This window comes from Sciurus carolinensis, chromosome 2 (genome assembly GCF_902686445.1).
Source record: "Sciurus carolinensis chromosome 2, mSciCar1.2, whole genome shotgun sequence".
Lineage (NCBI taxonomy): Eukaryota > Metazoa > Chordata > Mammalia > Rodentia > Sciuridae > Sciurus > Sciurus carolinensis.
Window position 1 is genome coordinate 21265145 of NC_062214.1, and position 25277 is coordinate 21290421.

Consider the following 25277-nt stretch of genomic DNA (forward strand, 5'->3'; position numbering starts at 1 on the left):
GTATAAGAACGCTTCACAGCTGCTCTCTCACAGGGTCTTATGAGAATTAAATTAGGTAATGTAGATAAAAATGACCATAAAAACTAAAAAATGTTAGCTATTATTATTTCCATTTTCTGGATGAAGAATTAGAGGCTCAGAGAAAGGAAGTTCCTGTCCAAGGTCACAGGCCTCCTCTGCGTGAAGGTGGCAGAGCTCAGGCCCATGTTCCTCCCAAGCCTCAGTGCCTGGCTGCTGCTCTCTGCCTGAGAAAGGAGGGAAGGCATGGGGAGAGTGTGGAGGAGAGGGACACTGGCAGTTGTGCCCCCAGAAGAGAAGCCCACGCTTGCCTGTCTGTGTAAGCCCTGCTCTGCGGGCTGGGAACACCTTGGGGCCCAGGGATCAGCTCCTGCTCTGAGAACTCAGCCCGGTGTGATCAGCGGGATGTAGGAGCTGGGGATGGGGGCACCTGGCACAGCCTGAGGAGTCCTAGGGAGGCTTCCTGCAGGGGTGACTGAGCCAAGGCCCTAGGGAGAAGTGGGCATGTGCCAGTGAGAGCGAGGGAGCAGCATTCCATGGAAATGGCTCCTGAAAGAGCCCAGGGGAGCACAGTAGGATGGGGATCAGCCACACACATATCCAGAGAGCCTCCCTGTTACATCCCTTATGCTAGAAGGCTCTGGCATTGGGATTTCAAAGAAAGCAATACTGAAGGACAGCAGGAGCTGATCTCAGAGGTCTGCAGGGCCAGTGAATGTCAACAAAGACTGCCAGCTCCCCACGGGCTTTTGCATCTCTGTTTTTACTGTGCACAGTGGGAACAGGAGGAAACTGATCCCAGGAACAGCGTCTTTTGGCACCTCTACCCGAGGGGGCAGCTCCTGGGCTTAGTGGCTACACAAATAGTCCGATTCCAAGCACGCCTGGCCTTAGCGGCTGTGGAGGATCACCTGAGCCCAGGAGTTCCAGGCCAGCCCGGGCAACACAGTGAGACACCGTGTCCCCACCCCGCCCCTCTTTCAAAAATAAAAGCGTCCAGTACTGGATTGGGGGTGAAGAGTGGGATAAGCGAGAGAGCTGGGGAAGGCCAGCCCACTCTGCGCATCTACGTTTGGACGTAGGGCGTTGAGGATTTCTGGAAGGAACATAAAACAGAGACCGAAGAGGGACGAGGAAGAGGTGGAGAGCCGGCGGGGGCCTGGGGCGCTGCGGGGCGGCGCGCGGCCGGGTGGGCGGGGCGAGAGCAGCTGGTGGGGGTGGGGTGGCTCCCAGGAGGCTGGGCGGAGCGGAGCCCCCTTCTGTTGGGATTTGAACTAGCCAATCAGCATCGCCCTTGCCCCTTCCCTCCCCCGGCCCACCCCTGCAGCTGCAGCGCTGAGCTCATCCTTCTGCTGGCCGCGCCTGAGTTGGCCACCTCTGGCTGCCACCCTTCCCCCGCCAGGATGCAGGGGACGTCCCGGGGCGTTTTTGGAAGTCCTCAGAATGCCGACTTCCCTGGCATCGCCTGGGAGGGCTTGATGGGCCCAAGCGGTGCCGGGGCCGGGAGCTGCCTAGGAGGGTATCCCTGGGGACTCTCCCGACTTTCCCAGTCAGGTCCTTGGTCCATGCCCTGACTAGCTGCCACCACTTAAGATGCCTCAGTTTCAACTAATTTTTTTTTTTTTTTAATTTCTTGTAGTAGTAGTTGGACAGCTTGCCTTTATTTTATTTCTTTATTTTATTATGCGGTGCTGAGGATCTGAACCCAGTGCCTCACACGTGCTAGGCAAGCGCAGTACCACTGAGCTACAGCCCCAGCCCTCCCCTTAGCTTTTGTTTTTGTGGTGCTAGATATTGAACCCAGGGCCTTGGGACATGCTAGGTTAGAGGTCTACCACTGAACTGTGTCCCCAGCCCTCCCCTCATGTTAATAAAGGCTGAGACGAGCTGGATCTCTGGGGCTTACTGTGCTGGTGGGCTGTTGGTGAGGTGTCATGAATGAAGCCTCAGGCTTGGTTTCCCCTGCCTATCCCAGGCTCCGTCCCTCTGCTGGTCCATGCAGCTGTCAGGACCTACAGAACCTGAGTGGACTCACTGCCCAGCAGTACAGGGCAGGCAGGGGCAGTGAGCAGAGCCTTCCTCTGCCACTTCCTTACTGTGGGACTTTGGGTAAACTTCTTCACATCGTTGAGCCTGTTTCCCCAAGTGGACAGTAGAGAAGACTAGTTCCTCCCCGCAGAGAACTCTGCGAATATCAAATGAAAGTTTCCAGTGCAGAGTGTGCTGAGCTCTGGGCCTGACAATGCAGTGCTCACCCAGCCCCTGAGCACGTGTCACTTGTGGTTTTGTTATTGAGCAGAACTGACCAAGCACTAGTAGTACTGGTGGCTGGGACGGGCAAGGTGGGGGTGTGAGCAGGCCAGGGTGGATGCGGATCACCTGTAGGGCTTGCTCACAATGCTGATTCCCAGGCCCCCTTTCTCAGGACTCAGGACCTGGAGTGAGTGTCAGGTCCAGGGACTCCAGGATCCTTTTCTGAAGTGTCTCCTGTCGGAGGCCCCAGGACACGTCAGGAACATGCCCTTCCTTGGATACCGATGTTTGTTCTTGCTTTGGATGTAATCCTTGGGGGTCCTGCGGAGGCTGCCCCTCGCTCTTCTTTGAGCCCCCTTTCCTTACCTGTAAAGTGGAGTAACGCTCCCATCCTCCAGAAGTTCTTGGGAGGATTCAGCAACAACCCAGAGTGCTGCCTGGCCAGGGAGGGCTCCTTGACAGTGTGACGGGGACATTCTGAAGCTGATGCTCCAGGGACAGGAGGCTCTCGATAGCATTTGGCAGGGGCCAGGCCCTGGCACTGTAAAGAGTGACCTCATGGCTGAGCGCATTTGTTTGTGCTTTGGGGATTTGCCCTGGTTTCCGGCTGCTGCCCGTGGTGTCTCAGCCTCCCTCCTGTGGGGGAAGCTGAGAGGATCAGATGAGACAGGCACGTGGGGCCCTTCGAACCCTGCCACAGTGAGCCCACTGTTGGGGCTTATTTTTAAAACTTTTTTTTTTTTTTTTTTCTTTTTGGTACTGGGGATTGAATCCAGGGGCGCTTAACCACTGAGCCACATCCCCAACCCTTTTTTATATTTTATTTAGAGACAGGGTCTCACTGAGTTTCTTAGGGCCTCACTAAGTTGCTGAGGCTGACTTTGAACTCGTGAGCCTCCTGCCTCAGCCTCCCCAGATGCTGGGATCACAAGTGGGCACTGCCATACCCTGTTAAAACTATTTTATTGTGGACAGTAATGTAATGTGCCTTCAAAGTTTCCCCGTATCAAGGCCAGGTTGAGAGCGAGAGTTTAGAATTGACCCAACTGAGTTCCTGTCTTGGGTTGGTGGATTCCTCGCCCTGTGACCTTGGACAAATGACCTTTCTGAGCCCAGAACAGAGTTAATAATCAAAGGGGATGAAAAGCACGCGCTAAGCATTTGGGGAAGGGCTTGCCTGTTCCACAAATTGCCTCTGGCCCGGGGACGTAGCTCAGTGGTAGAGCACTTTGCTTCGCACGTGTGAAGCCCTAGGTTTCATCTCTAGTACCACACCAAAAAAAAGTGTCTGTGTATGACTCGTGAGGACTCCTGAGGCCCAGGACCCCTGAGGATCATGAGGGGAGGGACGCACCCAGGCCAGACTGTCCCCAGTGTGTGAGCAGCCGTGCTCTTTGTGCCCACTGGCCTCACACAGGCGTTTGCTCCCGGTGGCAGGTTGTGGCCTTTTTTGTCCACATAGAATTTCTGTAGCTGCCTGGAGTGGGCTTTATGGACATAGCAGCCTTGAGGGTGGGGGACACATGGGGAAGGGGTTCCATGGAGAAGGGACAAAGGGAAGAGGACCCAGGGACTCAAATGGATTGCAGTGTTTTTGGTGGCCATGATGGAGATGGGACATCTCCCCAGGTGGAGAGGAGCTGTCCTAGGTGGGGGCAAGTTTGGGGGAAGGGCCTTGGCCTCCAGCAGACCTCTGTGGACGGTGGGTGGTTGGGCAGTAGAGGTGCGCATCCCCTGTTCTCCTGGGGCAGGTGCAACTCCTGGTAAAGGTCCAGTCATTCACTCCTCATCTCCCTTATCACTTGCTGGAGCCCGAGATTTGTTTGTTCATCCAACAAGCATTTATTAGCTCCTGGATGTGTGATAGGCCCTGTGCTGACGCTGGGACACAGATGTGTGTGTCTGGGCATGATTTGGGACCTTGATCTGTGTTGCGCCACTCCTGCCCCAGTGCTGACGAACGGGTGAATGGAGCATCGATCAGGACAGAAGCTTCCTGGAGGACCTAAGAGCAGAACTGGGAACCATAACCACAAGCCTTGGGGAACCTACCCAGCAGAAACCCTAGAGTTTGATCAAGATGGATAAACAATGCATGGAAGCAGAACAGTCATCTTGATAATGCATTCAACATCTTTGTATTAGGACTGGGGCTGTAGCTCAGTTGCAGAGCGCTTGCCTAGCACATGTGACTGAGGCTGGCCTCAAACTTGTGATCCTCCTGTCACAGCCTCCTGAGCCTCTTGATTACAGGTATGCGCCAGCCCCCTTCCCTGACTCTCTCTACTCTTGAACTATATCCCCAGCCCATTTTCTTAGATTTTATTTTAAGACAGTTTCTTGCCGAGTGGCCCAGGCTGACCTCAAACTTGCAGTCCTCCTGTCTCAGCCTCCCAAGTAGCTGGGGTCATTAGCTACCTACCTGGCTACATAATTTTTTTAGTTGTTGATGGACCTTTATTTTATTGATTGATAAATTTATATGTGGTGCTGAATTGAACCCAGTGTATGCTAGGCAAGCACTCTACCACTGAGCCACAACCCCAGCCCTGCATAATTCTTAAATGCAATTTTAAAACGGGTCAACCAAGTTCATGAAACTGTTAAATAAACACAACTTTTAAAATGCCCCAAATTTTGAAAGATAATCAAAAATAAAAACAAGTTGAGCACCTTCTATGTTGCAGCCACCACTCAAGCGTGTCATCGACCTCTCACGAGTAGACCATTTCAAACCCCTCTTACTGCCGACTCAGGACCTCCCATGTTCAGCCACTGCTGGAGCCAGACTCGAATTTAGTTTTTCCCTCTTCAAAGTCCTGTTCTGATACTGAGGGGTTGATTGTTTGTCCCATTTCATGAACAAGGAGTTTGGTGACCCCGAGAGGCTGTAGGAGAGGCTCCTTGGAGATCTTCAGGGGCAGAGGGGACAGTGGGCAGCAGAGGGAGGGGAGGCAGTGCCAGTTTCCTTTCTGACTATTGTTTTTCCTGGCCTGCCCTGCACATTGCCAAGGGGTCTGTGCTGAGCTGGGCTTGGGCCCAGGCAGAGGGCGAAGCCAGGGAGGGCCCCCTTCCCTTCCGGCAGGGAAGGGCGTCATGGTCATTTCCGATACTGGCAGGGCATGGGGCACTGGGCTGTTGGCCCCATGTGTAGGCCCTGCTGGCAGTGCCTTCATACCCCTGGAGGAACCCTGGCTACCCTGGCTCCTCTGCCAACCCCACCGGCTCCCGGCTCAGCCTAGCCCACACTTGCTGAGTGGCACCCTGAGCAAGTCACTTCCACTCTGAGCTTCAGTTTCCTCATCTGTAAAATGGCGACAGGATTGGGATGGAAAGAATGAATCTGGCACCCAGTAGGTTTCACCTAACAGCAGTGCCCAGCGCACCTGGGGATGGAGTCTAGGTGCACTTTAGAAGAACCTTTCTCGTCCTCCTAGACCCCCTTCCTTGGCCTCCCATACTCAGCCATTAGAGGGGACAGGACAGAGTGTATCCTTCAGGAAAGAGGGTGCTGTTGCTTGCAGAGCCCTGGAGCTGGGGTTGGAGATTGCAGCTCTCTTAGCTCCTTTGTGTAGGGATGACTTGGACTTCTTCCCAGCCTTTGTCACTTCGGGCATGTTCCACATCCTAGACAGTTGGACACAGGCCTCAGGGTCACGGTGACCTCCAGCAAGTCATGCCTCTCTGTGGACATCGGCTTCTTAGAGCAGCAGCCGTTACTCACCCAGCACTCACTGTGGCAGGCATTGGGCTGAGGCTTTGTGTGCTGTAGCTGATATGATCCTCTGTCAGGCCTGTGAGCGTGGTCCTGTTATTGCTGTGCCCATTTTATAGTGGAGGAGACTGAGGCTCAGAGATGGGAAGTGATTTGCCCAGGACCACACGTCACCCATCTTGCTCTAGGCTTCCACTCAGGCTCACTCCCTGCTGAAGATGAGTTTTGGTTCCACCATAGGCCCTTGTGGGGTCGGGCCAGGTGTGCTTTGGTGAGGTTCTGGGAAGCATAAAAAGCCCCACATAAATGGAAAGGCATTCCTAAGAACAGATGGGACTGTTACAGCTTTGGGGGTAGCACATTGGGAGCAGGGGTATCTGGTTTTGAGGTTTGAATCTGTTACCTCCTGGATGCAAAAAGCTTGGTGAGTTTCTTGACTTCTTGGTGCCTTGGTTTCCTCATCTGCTAAATGGAGCCAATGAGATAAGAGCACGCCTGTAGCTGTCAGTGGTGTGGGGCAGAGGCCAGCTCACGCCCTTCTCCCTCCACCCTGGCCCAGGTCTCTAAGGACATCTCTATGCGGCTGCACAAGGAGCTCGAGGTGGTGGAGAAGAAGCGAGCACGACTGGAGGAGGAGAACGAGGAGCTCCGGCAGCGGCTCATCGAGACCGAGCTGGCCAAGCAAGTGCTGCAGACGGAGCTGGAGCGACCAAGAGAGGTGAGGTTGCGGCTGCCTCATGGGCTGTGCTGACTGGGGCCAGCGGGCACATGCAGCCCCACCTAGCGGGTGTCTGTGGGAAATGGGCACGATTCGGCCTGCCTGGCAGGTTGTTCATTCATTTATTCCTCCAGAATGCATTTTCTGAGCACCTGCTGTGTACACTGTGCATTGGACCCCAATGATACAACAGTGAACAAGATAGGTATCCTGTCCTGTCCTCAAGGAGTTCCTTAAAGAACATGAGAGATGGTCACCCCACTGCCTCCAGGAAGGTTAATAGGAAGCACATGCTACCGTGCCCAGTGTGAGACCCAGGCTTTGTGCCTCAGTGTCCTCATCTGTGAAACGGGGTGGTAGTGCCCTAGGCATCGTGAACCAACTGGGTTAACTTGTGTGGAGATCCTTGAGGGACTGCTGGGTGCTGCCATCTGGTGTGGGGTGGGTGCTGGGCCTGGGGCTCAGGTACTAGATGCTTCTGAATGTGACCGCTAGGCACCATCCTCTCTGTCCTTGCCTATGGCAGGCCCTCCTCCCGGCAGACCCTCTCCTGCTGTGTGTTAGGCATCAATTAGACAGTTTGCCTCAACATTTTTGTAAAGGCCCAACAAGGTTGTGATCCATTTTAAGGATAAGCAAGCAGCCCCTGACAGAGGGATGTCCTCCTGGTCCTGCAGGGGCTCTGCAGACTGCCAGTGGGAAACCAGCAGCTTGGGTGCCCCCTACACACTGGAGTCCTCCTGGTTCCAGGGGCCTGGGCTCCAGTGGCCCGGGTGGCCAGTGTCCCAGATGTTCAGCTAGGCCTCAGCTGGTTGGCTGCCCAGGAGGTATCCTAGGTGTGTACGTTCTTCCGGCACACTGCTCATGGTAGGCTCTGCCTGCCTGCTTCCGCAGAGGGCGACATGCAAGCAGTCCAGGACTGAGATGCCTAAACCCAAGGACAGAACGGTCCTTCGGCTGCCCTTCCCGGTGGGCGTGTTGGTGTGGTGCGCCCTTCTCTGTGTGGAGAGGAGGCATTTGGTATCAGGGCTGGGGAGAGGCTCCCTCCCTTCATTAGCTCCTGCCCTCCATGGCCTGGGCTGGGCACCATCCTCACACTGGATACGGCCGCCCTTGATGGTGAAAGTGGGGAAGAGACGGTTTCACAAAACACCTCGGAACTCAAGTCTGCTCCTGTCATGCAGGGGAGTAAACAGGCCCAGAGAGGACCAACTTGCTGAGTTCACCCAGCCTTTCCTTAGCAGGGACATGCTGCGACACGGAAGCTACTTCCCCTCCAAGTCTCAGTTTCTTCCTCTGAATGTCAGGTTAATAATAATACCCAGCCTGCAGGGTTTTCTTCAATTATTGATAAGACGGAGTAACCAGAGGGGCGGGCTAGAGGGGTAGTGGTAAAGTGTGAGTATTAAGCTCTTTTTTGTTTTTTGGGTTTTTTTTTGTGATGGGCACTGGTATTGTTGCCCAGACTGGCCTTGAACTCCTGGCTTACGTGGTCCTCCTTCTTCAGCCTCCTGAGTAACTAGGACTACAGGCATGCACCCCCATGTACTTAGCATGTGTGTGAGTCCCTGGGTTCAATCCCCAGCACCAAAAAAGAAAAAAAAAAAAAAGATTAACAATATAAGAAGGTGATGTGGCAGTGCCTTGAAAAATTAAATGTAGAATTCCTGTACGATCCAGCCAGCGATTCCCATTCTGGGTAGGCACACCAAAGAATTTAAAGCAGGGATCTGAATAGATACTTATGTCTCCTGTTCATAATAGCATTATTTATAATAGCCAAGAGATAGAAGCAACCCAAATGCCCACTGACAGACGAATGAATAAACAAAGGGTGTGTGTGTGTGTGTGTGTGTGTGTGTGTGTGTGTTGATAAATAGTGAATATTGTTCAACCTGAAGAATGAATGGAGCTGGGGTTGTGGCTCAGTGGCAGAGCGCTTGCCTCGCACGTTTGAGGCACTGGGTTTGATCCTCAGCACCGCATAAAAATAAATGAATAAGGTCTATGAACAACTAAAAAAAGTATATATATATGAAAAAAAGAGGGCTGGGATTGACTCAGTGGTAGAGTACTTGTCTAACATGTGTGAGGCACTGGGTTTGATTTTCAGCACCACGTATAAATTAATTAATTAATTAATTAATTAAAGGTCCATTGGAAAAAAATAAACAAAAAAAGAATGAATGAAGTATTGACACGTGGTACGAGATGGATAAGCCTTGAAAACGTCATGCTAGGTGAAATAAGCTAGACAGAAAGAACACATATGGTAAGGTTCAACTTATATGAGATTCCTAGAGTAGTCCAAGGCATAGAGAGAGAAAGCAGAATAGAAGTTACCAAGGGCTGGGACAGAGGCATGAGGAATTATTATTTAATGGGTACAGTTGCAGTTTGGGATAATGAAAAGATTTGGAGGTGGATAGTGGTTATGGTTGCATATAGGAATGTACTTAATGCCACTGAACTGTGTATTTAAAAAGGATTAAGCCTGGGAGCATAGCTCAGTGTTAGTGTGTGCTTAGCATGTGCAAGGCCCTGGATTTGATCCCCAGCACCAAAAAAAAAAAAAAAAAAAAAAAAAAAATTAAAAATGGAAAAATGGTAAATTTCATTAATATGTATTTTATTACAATAAAAAGAGAAAATGGTCCCCAGGCATGGTGATGCATGCCTATAATCCCAGCGGTTTGGGAGACTGAGGCAGGAGGATCATGAGTTCAAAGCCAACCTCAGCAACAGTGAGGTGCTAGGCAACTCACTGAGATCCTGTCTCTAAATAAAATATTAAAAAGGGCTGAGGTTGTGACTCAGTGGTTAAGTGCCCCTGGGTTCAATCCCTGGTACCGGAAAAAAAGAAAAAAAAAAAAAAGTTAAAATGATGAATTTTGTGTTATGTATCCTTTATTACATTAAAACAAAAAAGAAAGTAAATCTATACGTACTGATAAAGACTGAACTCCAAAGATACATTATTAGCAGGAAATGAAAGTACTAGAACTATATATTTTGTGTGATCCTGCTAGTTATTTTGGAAAGCCGTACACACCAGTCATGTTGAAGCCCGTGTGCCTGGTATGAATGTGTAGTCAAAGTCTGGAGGAAGGAAGACCTGCTCGTCTGAGGAGCTCGAAATGGAGGAGCAGGAGAGATTACCTGACCTCTGCTTTTTATTCTTTTATTTTATTTTTATTTTCATTTTTTGGTGGGACTGGGGATTGAACCCAGGGCATCCAGCACTGAGCTACAGTCTCAGCCCTTATTTTATTTTATTTTTTATTAATTTGAACCTGCTGTCCTCCTGCCTCAGTCTCCCAAGTCGCTGGTATCACAGGTGTGTGCCACTGTGCCCGGCTTATTCTATGAATGTTGCCATTTGGGTTTTTGGTGTTCTGTGGTGCCCAAAATCAAACTGAGCCACTGAGCTACAACCCAAGTTAGATGGTGTTTTTTTGTTTTTTGTTTTAAATAATAAGAATGTACTTAGACCAGGTGCATTTTCAGGTACAAGGGAGACCGAGGCCGGAGGATCATTTGAAACCAAGAGTTCAGGTCGACCTGGGCAACATACGCAAAAAAAAAAAAAAAAAAAAAAAAGAAACCAAAGAAAAAGAATAAAGGTGGGGGGTGCACTTGGGTATCATTTATGAAATTTTATTTAAAAATTGTAAACGTGAAGAGCCTGTGTGGAGGCCGGCGTGGAGTAGGTATGGAGGAAACGTTCTATCTGCCTCTGAGGCAGATGTCAGATGTCGGCCCTCCTGATGTGCCCGTGGTGGCTCAGGATCGCCTGCAGGAGGCAGGAGCCTGTGTTTGTTTGCTGTTTGTCCTCTCCCGCCTCCCTCTCCTTCCTGACATGGTTTCTATGGAGACGAGGGTCCCTCAGCAATTCTTCTTCGGGAGCTGGAGCTGCAATCCCGTCATTGAGAGCTGCCTTTGCTGTCCTGACAGGTTGCTGAGGCTCTGCTGTCACCCGACTGGGAATGGGGAGCCGCTGGCCTGAGCTGATGCAGTTGCCATGGAGACAGCTCTTGGCAAGAAAGGAGGGAGGGTGGCATGCCTTCCCTGTGCTCTGCCGTGGCACCGTGGCCCAGTTGGGCTTCTGCTCAGGAGTGGGAACGGCAGCCTCCACCCTCCGTCAGTGTCACTCCTGTCCCTGTGTCGGAGGCAGAAAGCCAGAGTCAGTGTTGACGCCATGTAATAGACCACAGCTGCTGTGTCTGAGCGCTTCCCGTACCAGGCACTGCTCCCACATGGTGCGTGAGTCTTCGTGGGGTTTAACCCCTGCACAGCCCCATAATGTCCTTCCCATTCTGTAGGCGCTTCTCTTTCCTTGACGATTTTTAAATTGTGATTTCATCCGCAGACCTTACAAGTTCACCCTTTTAGTATGTTCATGATATCGTACGATGACCTAGTTCCAGAACATTTCCATTACCCTCCAAAATAGCCCCATACCTGTTAGCAGTCACTGCGCACTCTTCCCTCTAGCCCCTGGCAACAGCTAATCCACTTTCTGTCTCTATGGATTTGCCCATTCTGGACATTTCATTCAAATGGAATCATGCAATATGTGATCTTTGGTGACAGGCTTCTTTTACTTAGCATAAGGCTTTCAAGGTTTAGCCATCCATGTTGAAGCCTGATTCGGGACATCATTCTTGTTTATGGCTGAATAATAATCCATTGTATGGATAGACTGCCTTATATTTGTTCATTTATCATTTGTGGACATTTGGATTATTTCCACTTTTTGGCTATTATAAAGAATGCTACTGTGAACTAGTTCCAGTGTCTAGAAATATGTTTTTTCAGTTCTCTTGAGTTCATACCTAGAAGTAAAATTGCTGTGTTTTGATGGGACTGGGGAAAGTCAGAGTTGGGATTTGAACCCAGGGCTCTGTGTCTCCCAAACCTACACTGACACCTCTGGTGATGCCCCATGCCTCCCGTGCCCTCTCCAGTGGCTTTTCCAGGATGCCATGCGTATGTTTCCAGAACCTTTAAGAGTCTTTGGTACAGATTCCTCAAGTGGATTTCCCGCCTGATGGGTTAGGAAGGGCGCTGACCATGGCGTCAGACTACCGGTTGTTCAAGCCCTGATGCTGATGCTGCCTGATGCGGTCTAGCCTGGGCAGTGTGTTGCAGGGCAGTGTGTTGCAGGGCAGTCTGGGCTCCAAGTCCAGGCCTGCGTTTGAATCCTGGCTTTGCCACTTACGAATAACTGAAACCTTGGGAAAATCTCATAAACGTTCCAGTCCTTAGTTAGTTTGTTTTAAAAATGGGAACGTGACTCCTGACTCTCAGAGATGTTTGTGAGAGTGAAATGAGACGGGCTGGTAAAGGGCTTAGCCCAGAGTGGAGTCTGTTAAATACATTATGCATTATTACCGTTACCATCACGCTCTGTGCTGGTTCTGGACCTGGACACCTTTGCCTTAGTTGAATAAATACATTTCCTACACTTCCACTGCCTCTCCGGAGAGCTTTCCCTGTGGGGCTGCCAGGTGCACATGGAAGGAGCAGCTACCTTGCAAACTGTTGCCCGCCGTTGGCACTGTCTGTCCCAGTGGTATTGGATTTGGGGCTTGTGTCTGAACCTCTGTTTTCTCCCTAGTGATCTCTCACTAACCAAGAGCCACACAGCCTGCCTGTTTCTGCCATTCTGAGGAATATGCCTCAGTGTTTGAGGTAAATCCCCCACTCCAGGTCCCTTCTGGAGTAAATTTTGTGCACAGAGAAGTCTGTTTTCAGGAGACCTTTCAGGACATCCCCCTCCCCGTGTCTGGTGAACATCTGCCCAGCTGCCTTGGCAGCGCTCCACTCTGTCCCCGGGATGGCAGCGCTCTGCTCTGTTCATTGGAAGGTTGTCCTTTTGAGTCTTGTCAGTGTGAAAGCTGGAGCAGAGGCCCCTCCAGGGCTTCACTCAGTTAGCTCCCTGTGCTGGGTGGCAGAGGACTCCTGGGGACGAGAGCTCAGGCTCCTACTAGGAGTGGTCAGACCAGGGATGCTTAGAGGCGCCACCCTGGCTGCTCTGAGGCGGCCTGGTGAGTTGCTATGGATAGGGAGGGCCTGTTGCCTGCCAGGCCAGAGAGTGTGTCCTCAGGCTGTGTCCTTCCTGGGCTTTGCGGCTGCAGTCCCTCTGGTGCTCTGTCCCGCCTCCAGGGGCCCAGGGCCAGAACATCTGCCTCTTGGGCAGAGACTGGTTCCACCCCTAGGGACTCACAAAGGAGCTCTGACAGACCCTGGCTCCCACGAGGGGCGCACAGCCCCCCAGTGCCTGGCCAGCTGCTGCCCTTGGTGGGGAGGGAGGCTCTGAGCCTGCCTTGTGTTCCCTGCAGAGCTGCAGGGCAGTCTGGGAGCCTGAGTGGCGTGGTCGGGCGGGGAGGTGGGTTCCAAACAGGGTGGCTGGAGCCACTCTAGCCCGGAGGCAGCAACTGTGGAGCCTCTATCCTCCTTTCTGGTGAGGTTCCAGCCAGAGCCCTCTTGCACCTTTCTCTGCCTGCTGGGAAGATGTTCAACAATTTCTTGGGCGAAGTACACTTCAAAAACACATTATAACGCTTCCCTTGCCCCGACTGGTAGTGCTGTGCACTTAACAGAAAGCTTAGAAAATATAACAAGCCATAAGACAAAAAAAATTCTCCCATCGGCCAACATTCAGAGGGCATTTCTATTTGGGCAGGGGACACATATACTTCCAGTGAGTTTTTCTATGTATACGTACACGTGTCTTTTAATGTATATGTATATATGTGTGTTTTATGTAAAAGTAAAATAAACTCAGTGGAGCACAGCCTGGTCAGGAAGCACGTTAAACATACCTGGCATACCTCTAAGGAAAGCCCAGGCAGGCTCTGGTTGCATTGACTGCCTGGGGGCAGGAGAACAGGGGACTGGGCGCCCCTGTGTTCCTCTTTGTACTCTTTGAATTTTGAGCCAGGTGAATGTGGCATCTATCCAAAAATGATAGAACTAATAAAAGAATACATAAAATAAGAGGAAGCTTTCCCTAACTGCCACCCTTCCACTCCTCAGCCTAACCCAGGATTAGCAGTTTGCTTAGTATCTTCCTTGCACATTTCTGTGTTGGTTTTGTTTTTAAATAAAGATGGGATTATATTGCTTACATACAGGATCATGTAGCATGGATATGAACTCTTTTTTTTTTTTTTTTTTTTAAATACTGGGTGTTTTGGGGTTTTGTTCTGCCTATGTGCTTATTATAAAAATCAAAGATCACAGAATCGAATAAACATAGAAAGGAAAGAAACTCTAAAACAGCACCATCTATTTTAGTGTTTTAAACACAGAGCCAAAGGTCTAAAAGGAGCTCCCCAAGACCAGTCAGCAGTGGGTTCTCAGGGAGAGGAGGTGGTTTGGGGTGTGTGTTAAGGGACACTGTGGTTTTATCTGCTTGGAATACATTTCTTATAGTGATGTATTTCTGTATAGTAATTGATTTTTTTTAAATGGCATATTTAAAAAAGGAAAAAAAAAATCCGTAAGACTGTTCTCCATCCTCTCCCAACAGAAAAAGGTGGAGGGGAAAAGTACAAGATGCCTGTATTCTCTCTGTTAACAGCCTGCTGTATACTCTTCAGACTTTCTCCCTAGGCATATACTAATATCCACACACAAACACAATGCATACTTTTTTTTTTTTTTTACTTTTTAAACTTTATTGGTGCTGAGGATCGAACATAGTGACTCACACATGCTAGGCAAGAGCTCTACCACTGAGCCACAACCCCAGCCCACAACGTATATTTTTTTAAAATTTTTATTTATTTACTTATTTTTTGGGTACTGGTGATTGAATCCAGGAGTGTTTTACCCAGACCTTTTAATGTTTTATTTTAAGACAGGGTCTCGCTGACTTGGCCAGGCTGGCTGCCGCCTTGAGATTGTCCTTCCTCAGCTTCTGAAATAGCTGAATGACAGACGTGTACCATCATGCCCAACACACTCAGTCCTTTTTAATAGCTTTCTTTACATTATCCCGTTAATTCGTATGTGATGCCTGGGACCCTTGGTGTGGATGGAAACCCCTGACTCTCTTCCCTGTCACTTTTCTTCCTTCAGGGAGCTTGAGGGCTTGAGTGGGCTGTGGTCACCTAACCCATGGTCCAGTTCTATAGATGATAAAGTGGAGTTTCAGGGAGAGGACAGGATTCCCCAGTGCGTGGGATTCCCAGAACAGCTCCCAGCTGAGGCCACAGCCCTCTCATTCAGCTTGGTTGACAGGACCAGAGCTAGAAGGCTGATGGCCTGACCCAGAGCCCCCACCTCAGCACTCCACACAGGTCTCTCTCCGAGCGCCTTCTCAAGGACCTTACCACCTGGTACCCTGGCTCCTGTGGAATGACTTGTTTTGAGGCCGCCAACCCCCACCCCTTGATTTCTTCAGTCTGGAAGGTCGGGGGTCCGCCCTTCTCACCCTTCTGCTCTTGGCAGCAGTCTGCATCTGAAGATCATCAGTCTCTGCCTTCCCGCCTCATTTGCATTCCAAAAGGTCTCCAGGATCTGATTGGGTTTTAAGTCCGGACTTCAGAGCCTGTCCAGAGGGCCTGTCCCTGCACCTCCTGAACTTCGGAATCACCTGGGAAGTTATTTAAAATCCTGATGCCTGAGACTTAACCCCAGACCAGTAATATCAGAATCTTTTGGAGAGGCACCCAGGACATCAGTATCTGTTTGTAAGTCCCCCAGATAGTCCCGATGTCTCCCCAGCTCCACTCTGACCCTCATCAGAGGCACATTTTCTCTTTGGAACTTGATCAGGAGCTATGTCAAGAACTGGTCCCTGGTTGAATATGAATTTGCTGTGAGACCTTGGACAAGTCCCTGCCCCCTCTCAGTTTAAGCAAAATGGGCTTGTGTTAGCCCAGTGGCTCTCATCTTCAGAGATGGGGTGTGAGAGGTGAGGGTGCCTACGTATCCAGATCACCCGGGAGCATTTTCAGAAATCCAGTATACCAGCCGGACCTGAAAAGTCCTAAACAACCTAAGTGTGTTTTCACACACGGCCAGCATGAGTCACCCCTCTCTCGGGAGGAAGTGTTCAATGGAATCGTGCATCTAATTGAACGGCTTTTTTTAAACAGTGAGGAACTTCAGTAATGATGATTGTAGCGTTTCCTCAAATTCCCCTCCACAGGGCTTGTGCCCTTGTGTGTTCTTCCCAGCAATAAATGAGCACTCCTGTTTCGTCACAGCCCCACCCAGAGACATGTATTCTCAGATGGTCTGGGTTTTTGCCAGTCTGATAGGTGGGAAGGGCACTTCCTGCAGTTTTCATTTGCATTTCTGCATGGGGTGGGGATAAGTGTTTCACGTGCTTGACATCCGTTTTCTTTTTCTGTGAGCCTTTCTCACATCTCTTAACGCATTTTCCTGTAGGTTTGTTGGCCTCTTGTTCACTGTTTATGAACCTCTTTACATATTAAGGCACCAGTCTGCATTTATCTACCCTTTATTGGTGTCCTCAATTGCAAATATTTATTTCCAGTTGGACATTTATATTTTACTTTGCTTAGGATGTTTTTTGTTTGTTTTGTTTTGTTTTTTCCTCATAGGATTTGCTTGTATAGTGAAATAGATCAGTTTCCCCCCCAAAATGCCGCTGGAGTTTTGGATCCTTATGATCAGTCTCCCGTGATCATTACTGTGTCCCATGTAATTTTTCATTTTTGCACCCATATTTATTTTATTTGTTAGTATTCATTCTGAATTCAAGCTCCCACAAGATGTCAACTCCATAAGGACGGGATTCCCTGTGGGGTAAAGATTGGCGTGCAGAGGTTTAGGGACGAGTCCACCTAGGTATAATACTAGCAGGAGTGAGGCAGAGGGAGAATTGGAGTCACATAAGTGGCCTCAGCCGATCCCATGGGGATCTCTGGAAGTAGCATGGTCCTTTGGGGCTGAGGCAAGGGGCATGGATCAGTCAGTCTTTGCATGTGGGCTTCAGCTAGGGAGGGCAGATGACCTTGGACAAGAGGGCTCCCCTCAGCCAGTAGCCATGCCAGAGGGGTCAACTTGGAGGTCTTATCTGGGGGAATGAATGTCTCTGTCCTAAGTGGTGGGTCCGGACAGGGCACCACAGCATCCTCCCCATACCTTGTCTGTCTTGTTCACTGTTGTGTTTTCTACCCCTGATTGGGTCTGGCACGTGGTGGGTGTTCCTGGCATACAACAGGTGCTTAGGAAATTTCTGATAAATGAATGGAAGATAGGAAGATAGAAACTCAGATTTCCAGGTCTTGGCCCAGGCTAACTGCATCACAGTGTGGGGGTGGCAGAGAGGAGGGAGCCCTGGCCAGGTGGGTTCAGAGTCATCTCCTTGACTACTTCTGTCTGTCATTTGTAGCCTGCTGGGTGGGACCCCTCTGGCTCAGCAGCAGGTGTAGGCCAAGGCCTGGACATGGTGGGGCTAGGCTGGGGCCCTTAATGTGACCCCCTGCCTGTGACTGCTCTTTGGATATACATCACCCGTGGGAGCGGGGTGTCAGTTCTGACTTTTTCTCTCCGTCCAGCATTCCTTGAAGAAAAGAGGAACCCGCTCCCTGGGGAAGACAGACAAGAAGCCTTCAGCTCAGGTACTGCCCGGCAGCCCCCACAGGCATGGTGTAGTCAGAGGCCTGCGCCTCACTCCAAGAGGCCTGGGGAGCCTCCAGGTGCCCAGCCCTCTCCATCTTCCACCTGTCCACTCCTTGTTTATTTTCTAGGCCTCACTGCCCACCTCACTTCCCAAGACCACACTCTGAGCCCATGGTTCTTCCATGCTCAGACTCCCCCAGACCCAGCAAGCTGCCTTAGCCAGTAGCACAGTGACCAGATCCGAAGGTCCAGAGCCAAAGACCTTCAGCCTTGACTCTGCCACTTGATTCCCACGTTGTCAGCATGATCGCTTCAACTTTCTGGCCTCCGTTTCCTCAGCTGTCCCTGTCTTATGGGTTTGTCGTATGACTTAAAGTGCTCTGTGTTGTGCAGGCCAGGCACAGGAAGAGCCCTGTTAGCTGCTAGTGATGCCGGATTGCCAGGGCGCAGGTGCTTTCACGCATCATCATCTAATCCTCTCCATGGCTGCATGTGGGGGGAGCGTTACTGCCCCATTTTACACGTGGGAAAACTAGTACTAGCAGCAAAAGTACCTGTCAGAATGTCACCTGTCCCAGACTCCCAGACTGGGTGGTGTTCCATTCTTGCTGTTCCCCTGCTGCTTCCTCTGGACCCCCAGCTCCTCCTTTATCAGGCTGTGTCTGACCCATTCCTGTGTTCCCAGCACATGCTTAGTGCTCCCCAAAATGCTGTGGCTGGTACTGTGCCGGCACTCATCTTCCTGGGTCATGTCTGTGCCCATCTGGCCCTAGGAGGACAGCGCAGATCTGAAGTGTCAGCTGCACTTTGCCAAGGAGGAGTCGGCCCTCATGTGCAAGAAGCTCACCAAGCTGGCCAAGGAGAACGACAGCATGAAGGAGGAGCTGCTCAAGTACCGCTCCCTCTACGGGGACCTGGACGCTGCCCTGTCCGCCGAGGAGCTGGCTGATGCTCCACACTCACGGGAGACCGAGTTGAAGGTGCACCTGAAGCTGGTGGAGGAGGAGGCCAACCTGCTGAGCCGCCGCATCGTGGAGCTGGAGGTGGAGAACCGGGGCCTGCGGGCAGAGATGGACGACATGAAGGATCACGGTGGTGGCTGTGGGGGGCCCGAGGCTCGGCTGGCCTTCTCTGCACTGGGTGGCAGCGAGTGTGGGGAGAGCCTGGCAGAACTGCGGCGACATCTGCAGTTCGTGGAGGAGGAGGCGGAGCTGCTGCGGCGCTCCTCCGCGGAGCTCGAGGACCAGAACAAGCTGCTGCTGAGCGAGCTGGCCAAGTACCGCTCGGAGCACGAGCTGGACGTGACGCTGTCGGAGGACAGCTGCTCGGTGCTCAGCGAGCCCTCGCAGGAGGAGCTGGCGGCCGCCAAGCTGCAGATCGGCGAGCTCAGCGGCAAGGTCAAGAAGCTGCAGTACGAGAACCGCGTGCTGCTTTCCAACCTCCAGCGCTGTGATCTCGCTTCCTGCCAGAGCACGCGGCCAATGCTGGAGACGGACGCCGAGGCTGGGGACTCTGCCCAGTGTGTGCCCGCTCCCCTCGGCGAGGCGCACGAGCCCCACGCGGCCCGACTCTGCAGAGCCCGGGAGGCCGAGGCGCTGCCTGGGCTGAGGGAGCAGGCGGTCCTGGTCAGCAAAGCCATTGACGTACTGGTGGCCGATGCCAATGGCTTCTCCGCGGGCCTTCGGCTCTGTCTGGACAATGAATGTGCTGACTTCAGGCTGCACGAGGCCCCTGATAACAGTGAGGGCCCCAGGGACGCCAAGCTCATGCACGCCCTCCTGGTGCGGCTGAGCGTGCTGCATCAGGAGCTCAACGCCTTCACGCGGAAGGCGGACGCGGTCCTCGGTGGCTCTGCCAAGGAACAGCCAGAGCCCTTCTCTGCGCTGCCCGCCTTGGGCTCCCAGGGGCCCTCCAAGGAGATCATTCTGGCCAAGGACCTTGCCTCTGACTTTCAGGTAAGATGTTCCAATCGCAGGCTGTCACTCTCATTTCATATGAACTTTGTACTGAATCATAACATGGAGACAGAGGAGGGTACAGAACTTAGGTGCACAACTTCATGACCTTTCCACAGTGAATACAATTATGTAATCACCTCCTCCAGTATGACCAGCACCCCAGCAGCCCCTCCTCACCCTCTCTAGTCGCTGCCCTGCTCTCTCTTTTGTGTGTGGTACTGGGAACTGAACCCCGGGTTTCACGCATGCGAGGCAAGTGCTCTACCACTGAGCTACAGCCCCAGGCCCTAGGGCAACCCCTCTTGATTTAGATTTGTCTGCAGTCTTTGAATTGTATATAAAATGAATTGTATATAAATTGAATCGTAAAATTCAGACTCACTTGTGCCTGGCTGCTTTCACTCAGCATTATGTTTGTTGCTTGTAGGGAAAAATGTATTTATTCTTATTACTAAATATGAGCCCATTGATTGAGTAGAACATAAATCACTTACTTATTTACTAAGGATAGAAATTGATTCTAAGGCCCTATCTTTTTGCCAGTTGCCCTTATTTCTTATTTCTTTTGTATTTTAAAGCAAGTATTTTTTTTTAAGTCTTTGATCAGTTTCTATGCAAAGGCAAGAAACTTAACTTCCTAAAAGTAACTAGCTCCCAGCCTTGATGTCCATAAGATACTACTTAAAAAAATTAAAATAGCAAAGGCATTTGTCCAAACAAACAAAAAAATGCATTATTGCAAAAGTTATACATAAACATTCAAAGAGTTTCAGAAGTGCCAGAGATGAAAAGATGGAAACCTCCTACCCTTGCCCCCGGCTTCCTACTGAGACCACTGTTAAAGGTCTGGAGGGTGCTGTCCAGTATGGTAGCCTCTGTCACATGTGGCTGGGGGTGTGGCTCAGTGGGTAGAGCACTTTCCTAGCATGTTTGAGGTCCTGGGTTTACCCAGCACTGCAAAAAATCTTGGTATAAGGAACTGAGCAAAGAGGAGTGAGACTGCACTGTAGAGTGTTGGAAGGTGAGATCACCTCCTGGGAGCCATGGCAGGTCCCTGTCCCTGCAGAGATTCAGCTTTCTATTTCTACATAGTGGTGCTATGCCATGATTTCTTTAACTCACGTCCTGTTGATCTGACTTTCTTAAGCAAGCGGATGACCCCATGTTGAGTCTCCCTCCTGGTTCTTCTTGAAGTAGGAGTGAACTGGGACCACACACGTGGTAGGACAGTTGGGGCTGTTTCAGAAGGTTTGTGCACCAAGCAAACTTTCATAAAATTAGTCTTTTCACTCCCCGCTTACCTACTCATCCATCTTTTTAATAAACATTCATTGCGTGACAGCAGTGGTCCCTACAAGGCTGGGCCTCGCTGGAAAGGTGACTACCTGGATCCTGCCCCATGTGGGTGGCCTTGGCCTCTTCTGGAGCCCAGAGGCTTGGGGTGGAGCCATTTCTGGCATCCTTGGGCGTCTTCTCATGTTTGTCTTTGTTCTCTTCTGCCTGTGCCTCTGGTGCAGCCGTCTGACTTCAGGGACCTGCCAGAATGGGAGCCCAGGATCCGAGAGACCTTCCGCACTGGCGACTTGGACTCCAAATCTGACCCTAGTCGGAGCTTCAGGCCTTATCGAGCTGAAGACAATGATTCCTATGCCTCCGAGGTGGGTCTAGGCCTGGTGGAGCAGGAGGCTGGGTGTGAGGAGAGTGGCTGGGGCCTCCCCAAGCAGAGATCCATGGAGAGTGAAGAATGGATTTTGAGCGTTCCCTTTAGTTCCCAACTTCCCGGCAGCGGGCAAAAAGGAAAGTAAGGAAGTTTGGGCCATTCTCTTGGCCTAATCAAAGGAAGTGTATAAGCTCATCTAAAGAAATTAATTTTTTTCTGTCCTAAATACTGGGAATTTATGTTATTTAATGGAACTGCTAATTGATGTGGCAGGAAGGTAATAGTCTCCATCATTGGGCTGTTTGGGTTCAAATCTTGGATTCACCACATGCCAGCTGTAAGATCATGGATAAGTCACTTCACCTCCCTGATTTTCAACTTTCTCATCTATAAAATGCAAGTCCCCTCATAGTTGGTTGGAAGGTTTAAGTACATGAAAAATCATAGCCCAAGGCCTGGTGTATGGGTGAGGAGGAGCATAATAATGACATACTGCTTGGAATCAGAGGACCTGAGTACAAGTCTTGGTTCTGCCAGTGTGACTGTGTGACCCTGGACACATTCCCATCCTCTGGTCCCAGCTTTCCGGTCTGTAACACGGGAGGGTTAGAATTCTCGGATTCTCTGATTCTTGAGGAACTCTGGGTGTTCCTGAGCTCCCTCCCTGGACTACACATATGCCTCTTCAGCATTTATTAATGAACCTGAAGCAGGAGAAGGTTTCTGTGGGCTAGGCTGGGTATCCCTGAGACTTGCACATGGAGACTGAGCATCCTTTTTTGTGAGCATCCTTGGGAAGACAGCTTTGTGGTCCAGGAAGGCCTACTTGCAACTGTACAGAGGAAGCTCCCTTGAAGCGAAGGATCAGACTCTCTTAAGTGATGTGGTCTGAGCTTGCTGATAATGGCAGAAGGGGGAAAATGAACACTGGGGTGTAGCTCAGTGGTTGAGTATTTGCCTTACATGTACAAGGCCCTGGGTTCAATTCTCAGCACTGGAAGGAAGGAAGGAAGGAAGGAAGGGGGAGAGGGAAGGGGGAGGGGGAAAGTGCTCATATTAAAAACTTAGATAATTTCCACAAACTGAACACTCTTGTGTAATCAGCACCAAGATCAATAAACAGAGCATGACCCACCCCCAGAAATTACCCCTTCTAGTCACCATCTGGACTTCTGAAAGAATAGATTAGTTTTGCCTGTTCAGCTACAAAGTCTTCTAAACACCATTTCCCCCACAAAATGTAGAATCTCATCTTCTTAAGATCTTACATAGTCGTAAACAACAACTACAACAAAATCTTTAAGCAGCATTGCATAAAGATACAAAGAAGAAAGTCAGGATTACAAGATCATCTTGGAGTGAACTATTGTTTACATTTAGTGTGTGTGTACCCATCATTTACAGCATAATAAAATACATATAATAAAGAACAGTGTCCTTAAGTGGATGGATTTTTACATATATATAGACCCATTAAACACATTTTAATCCCATCATTTATCATTTAAATCATTTCTAAACTTTTTTTTTTTTTTTTTTTTGCGGTGCTGAGGATTGAACCCAGGGCCTATGCTTGCAAGGCAAGCACTCTACCAACTGAGCTATCTGCCCAGCCCTCATTTCTAAACTTTTGCAATTATAAACAGTAAGATAACTAGGCACAGTGGTGTGTGTCTGCAGTCCCAGCTACTTGGGAATCTGAGGCAGGAGAATCCCTTGAGCCCAGGAGTTCAAGGCCAACCTGGGCAACAGAGTGAGACCCTATCTCAAAAATACATAAATAAGAAATAAACGATGAGACAATGAACGTCTTTGTGAATCAAATTTAACTTTCATAATATATTATTTTTCAAATAAATTTCAAAGTGAGAATTTATCAAGTCAAAACTATAATAGTAACTAGATTTTTAAAAAAAAAATTTTGGTTTTTGTTGTAGATGGACACAATGCCTTGATTTTATTTATTTATGTGGTGCTGAGGATCCAACCCAGTGCCTCACTCATGCAAGGCAAGTGCTCTACCACTGAGCCACAACCCCCTCCCAGTAACTAGATTTGACTTGCCCTCTTCCATTTAATTGCCACAATAACCCCTGGGTAAGGACGGTCCTTGGGCCTGATCTGTACTTTAGGAGCAGTCAGGTCCCACTTACAGTTGTGTCCCCACCACTTTGACCCTTTGACCATGTCCTGTGTCCTCTCCCTTCTCCTCATCTGTGTCCCCATCCCCATCCTAGATCAAGGAGCTGCAGCTGGTGCTGGCCGAGGCCCATGACAGCCTCCGGGGTTTGCAGGAACAGCTCTCCCAGGAGCGGCAGCTACGGAAGGAGGAGGCTGACAACTTCAACCAGAAAATGGTCCAGGTGGGTGATGCCTGGTCTTCCCTGTGCCTACACCATCTTCTTTTCCCAACACTGACAGCAGAGGGGCTGGGGCCTGGCTCCGAGGTGGAACAGTTGCCCAGCATGTGTGAACCCTGGGTTCCATCCTCAACACCACAAAAAAAACTCAAAGGTGGGGTCTTGGGGGACCCATGGGTCCTCAGAAGGTGAGATGGTCAGAAGAAACGCAAGTCTTCCAGTCCTGGGTGACTTCCAGGCTAGGGTGACTCCTGCTTGTGATTGTACATCAGCTGTGCTGGGCGGGAGTCCTGGGTGTGTCATTGGCTGCCTGTGTGACCTTGGGCCAGTCCCGTTTCCTCTCAGGGTGAAATGGGAAATGCCTGCCTTGGACTCGCCTGGTCATCAAGGTGGTAGTTCGTTAATAGTATTTATGGAGCCCTGACTGTAGCCAGCCTGTGTAACACACTTTCCATACCCTGACTTTTAATCCTCATGCCTTTCCCTGGAAGGTGTCCTCATGTTACATATGGGGAAACGGGGCCCAGAGAGCGGAAGCGCTTTACCCAGGGTTCCACAAGCAGGATGAAGTGGCGCTGGGATTCTAACCCAGGGCTCTGGCTCTCTCTTGACCACGACCCAGCGTGGGCATTTCATATTCCTCTGCCTTGCTTTGACCCCAGCATGCCCTTTGCTCTTACTGGTCACCCCTCCCTGCCATTGTTGCACCCCTCACAGATTCCTTGTTCAGTGTGGGAGTTCAGAAGCAACATCCGGCACCGTGGGTGCTCAGGGTTTGATGATGTGGGTTTTTTAGTTGGGCAGTGGTGGGTTCAAATCCCAGCTCCTCCCCTGATGAGCGACTGGGCTGCTGTTGCTTTTATAAATTGCTCTTCTGTGGACAGAATGAGCTGCTTGTGGTGGAATTTCTGGCAGGGATCACCAACAGGCCCGCCCATTCCCCCCGCTGCCCTTGGCCTGGGCCTGGAGTGGCCGGGAGTGGTGGGGCACTGAACCTGCCTTGCTCAATCTCCTGTCCCCGGCAGCTGAAGGAGGACCAGCAGAGGGCGCTGCTCAGGCGGGAGTTCGAGCTGCAGAGTCTGAGCCTCCAGAGGCGGCTGGAGCAGAAATTCTGGAGCCAGGAGAAGAACATGCTGGTGCAGGAGTCCCAGCAGTTCAAGCACAACTTCCTGCTGCTCTTCATGAAGCTCAGGTGGTTCCTGAAGCGCTGGCGGCAGGGCAAGGTCTTGCCTAGCGAGGGGGATGACTTCCTGGAGGTATGATTGGGCCTGGACCTGGGTCCGGGCGTGGGCCTGGCGGGAAGATTGGGGAAAGGGACATGGGAGGTGAAGGACACAACACTTCATCTTAATATTCATGTTCATAGGGGAATATCTGCGTGCTCCAGACCCTGCTGGGGCTGTAACACAATACCTGTGGAACACGTTATCTTTTTTTTTGGGCACTCAACCACTGAGCCACATCTCCAGTTCTTTTTTGTATATTATTTAGAGATGGTCTTGCTGAGTTGCTCAGGGCCTCACTAAGTTGCTGAGGCTGGCTTTGAACTCACGATCCTCCTGCCTCAGCCTCCAGAGCTGCTGGGATTACAGGCGTGCACCACAGCACCTGGCAGAACATGTTATCTTTCTAAATCCTGAAACATTCTCAGTTCCCATCACACCTGGAGACTGGGGTGCAGCTCATGGTAGAGTGAGTTCTTAGAATGTTCATGGCCCTGGGTTCCAGCCCCAGCACCAAAAGAAAAGAAAAAGAAAAATAGATACACATGGCTCCAAAGATTCCAGAGAACAGATTGTACCCTGTGTATGTGTAGAACATCAAAAAACTCTAGGTATTGATCCCCATGACTAGTGCAGGAATTGGGGTGTTGATTCCTGCAGACTTGCTTCCCTGGCCTACTTCCCAACCTCAGTACCTTCCCAGATAAGTGACACTTGGAACCTCCTTTGTTTTATTCAGCTTTCCTTTGCTGTGACCAGAATACCTG

At 50.5% G+C, this 25277-nt stretch overlaps 1 protein-coding gene across 1 annotated transcript in view; it reads left to right on the forward strand.

Moving 5' to 3' along the window:
• Positions 1 to 25277, forward strand: part of Soga1 (suppressor of glucose, autophagy associated 1) — a 65096-nt gene that overhangs the window by 18611 nt on the left and 21208 nt on the right. The window contains exons 3-8 of the mRNA XM_047538986.1: positions 6546 to 6704; positions 17246 to 17308; positions 18083 to 19264; positions 20785 to 20925; positions 23165 to 23290; positions 24313 to 24543. Of these exons, the coding sequence (XP_047394942.1) occupies positions 6546 to 6704; positions 17246 to 17308; positions 18083 to 19264; positions 20785 to 20925; positions 23165 to 23290; positions 24313 to 24543 (1902 nt within the window). The remainder of the gene's footprint in view (positions 1 to 6545; positions 6705 to 17245; positions 17309 to 18082; positions 19265 to 20784; positions 20926 to 23164; positions 23291 to 24312; positions 24544 to 25277) is intronic.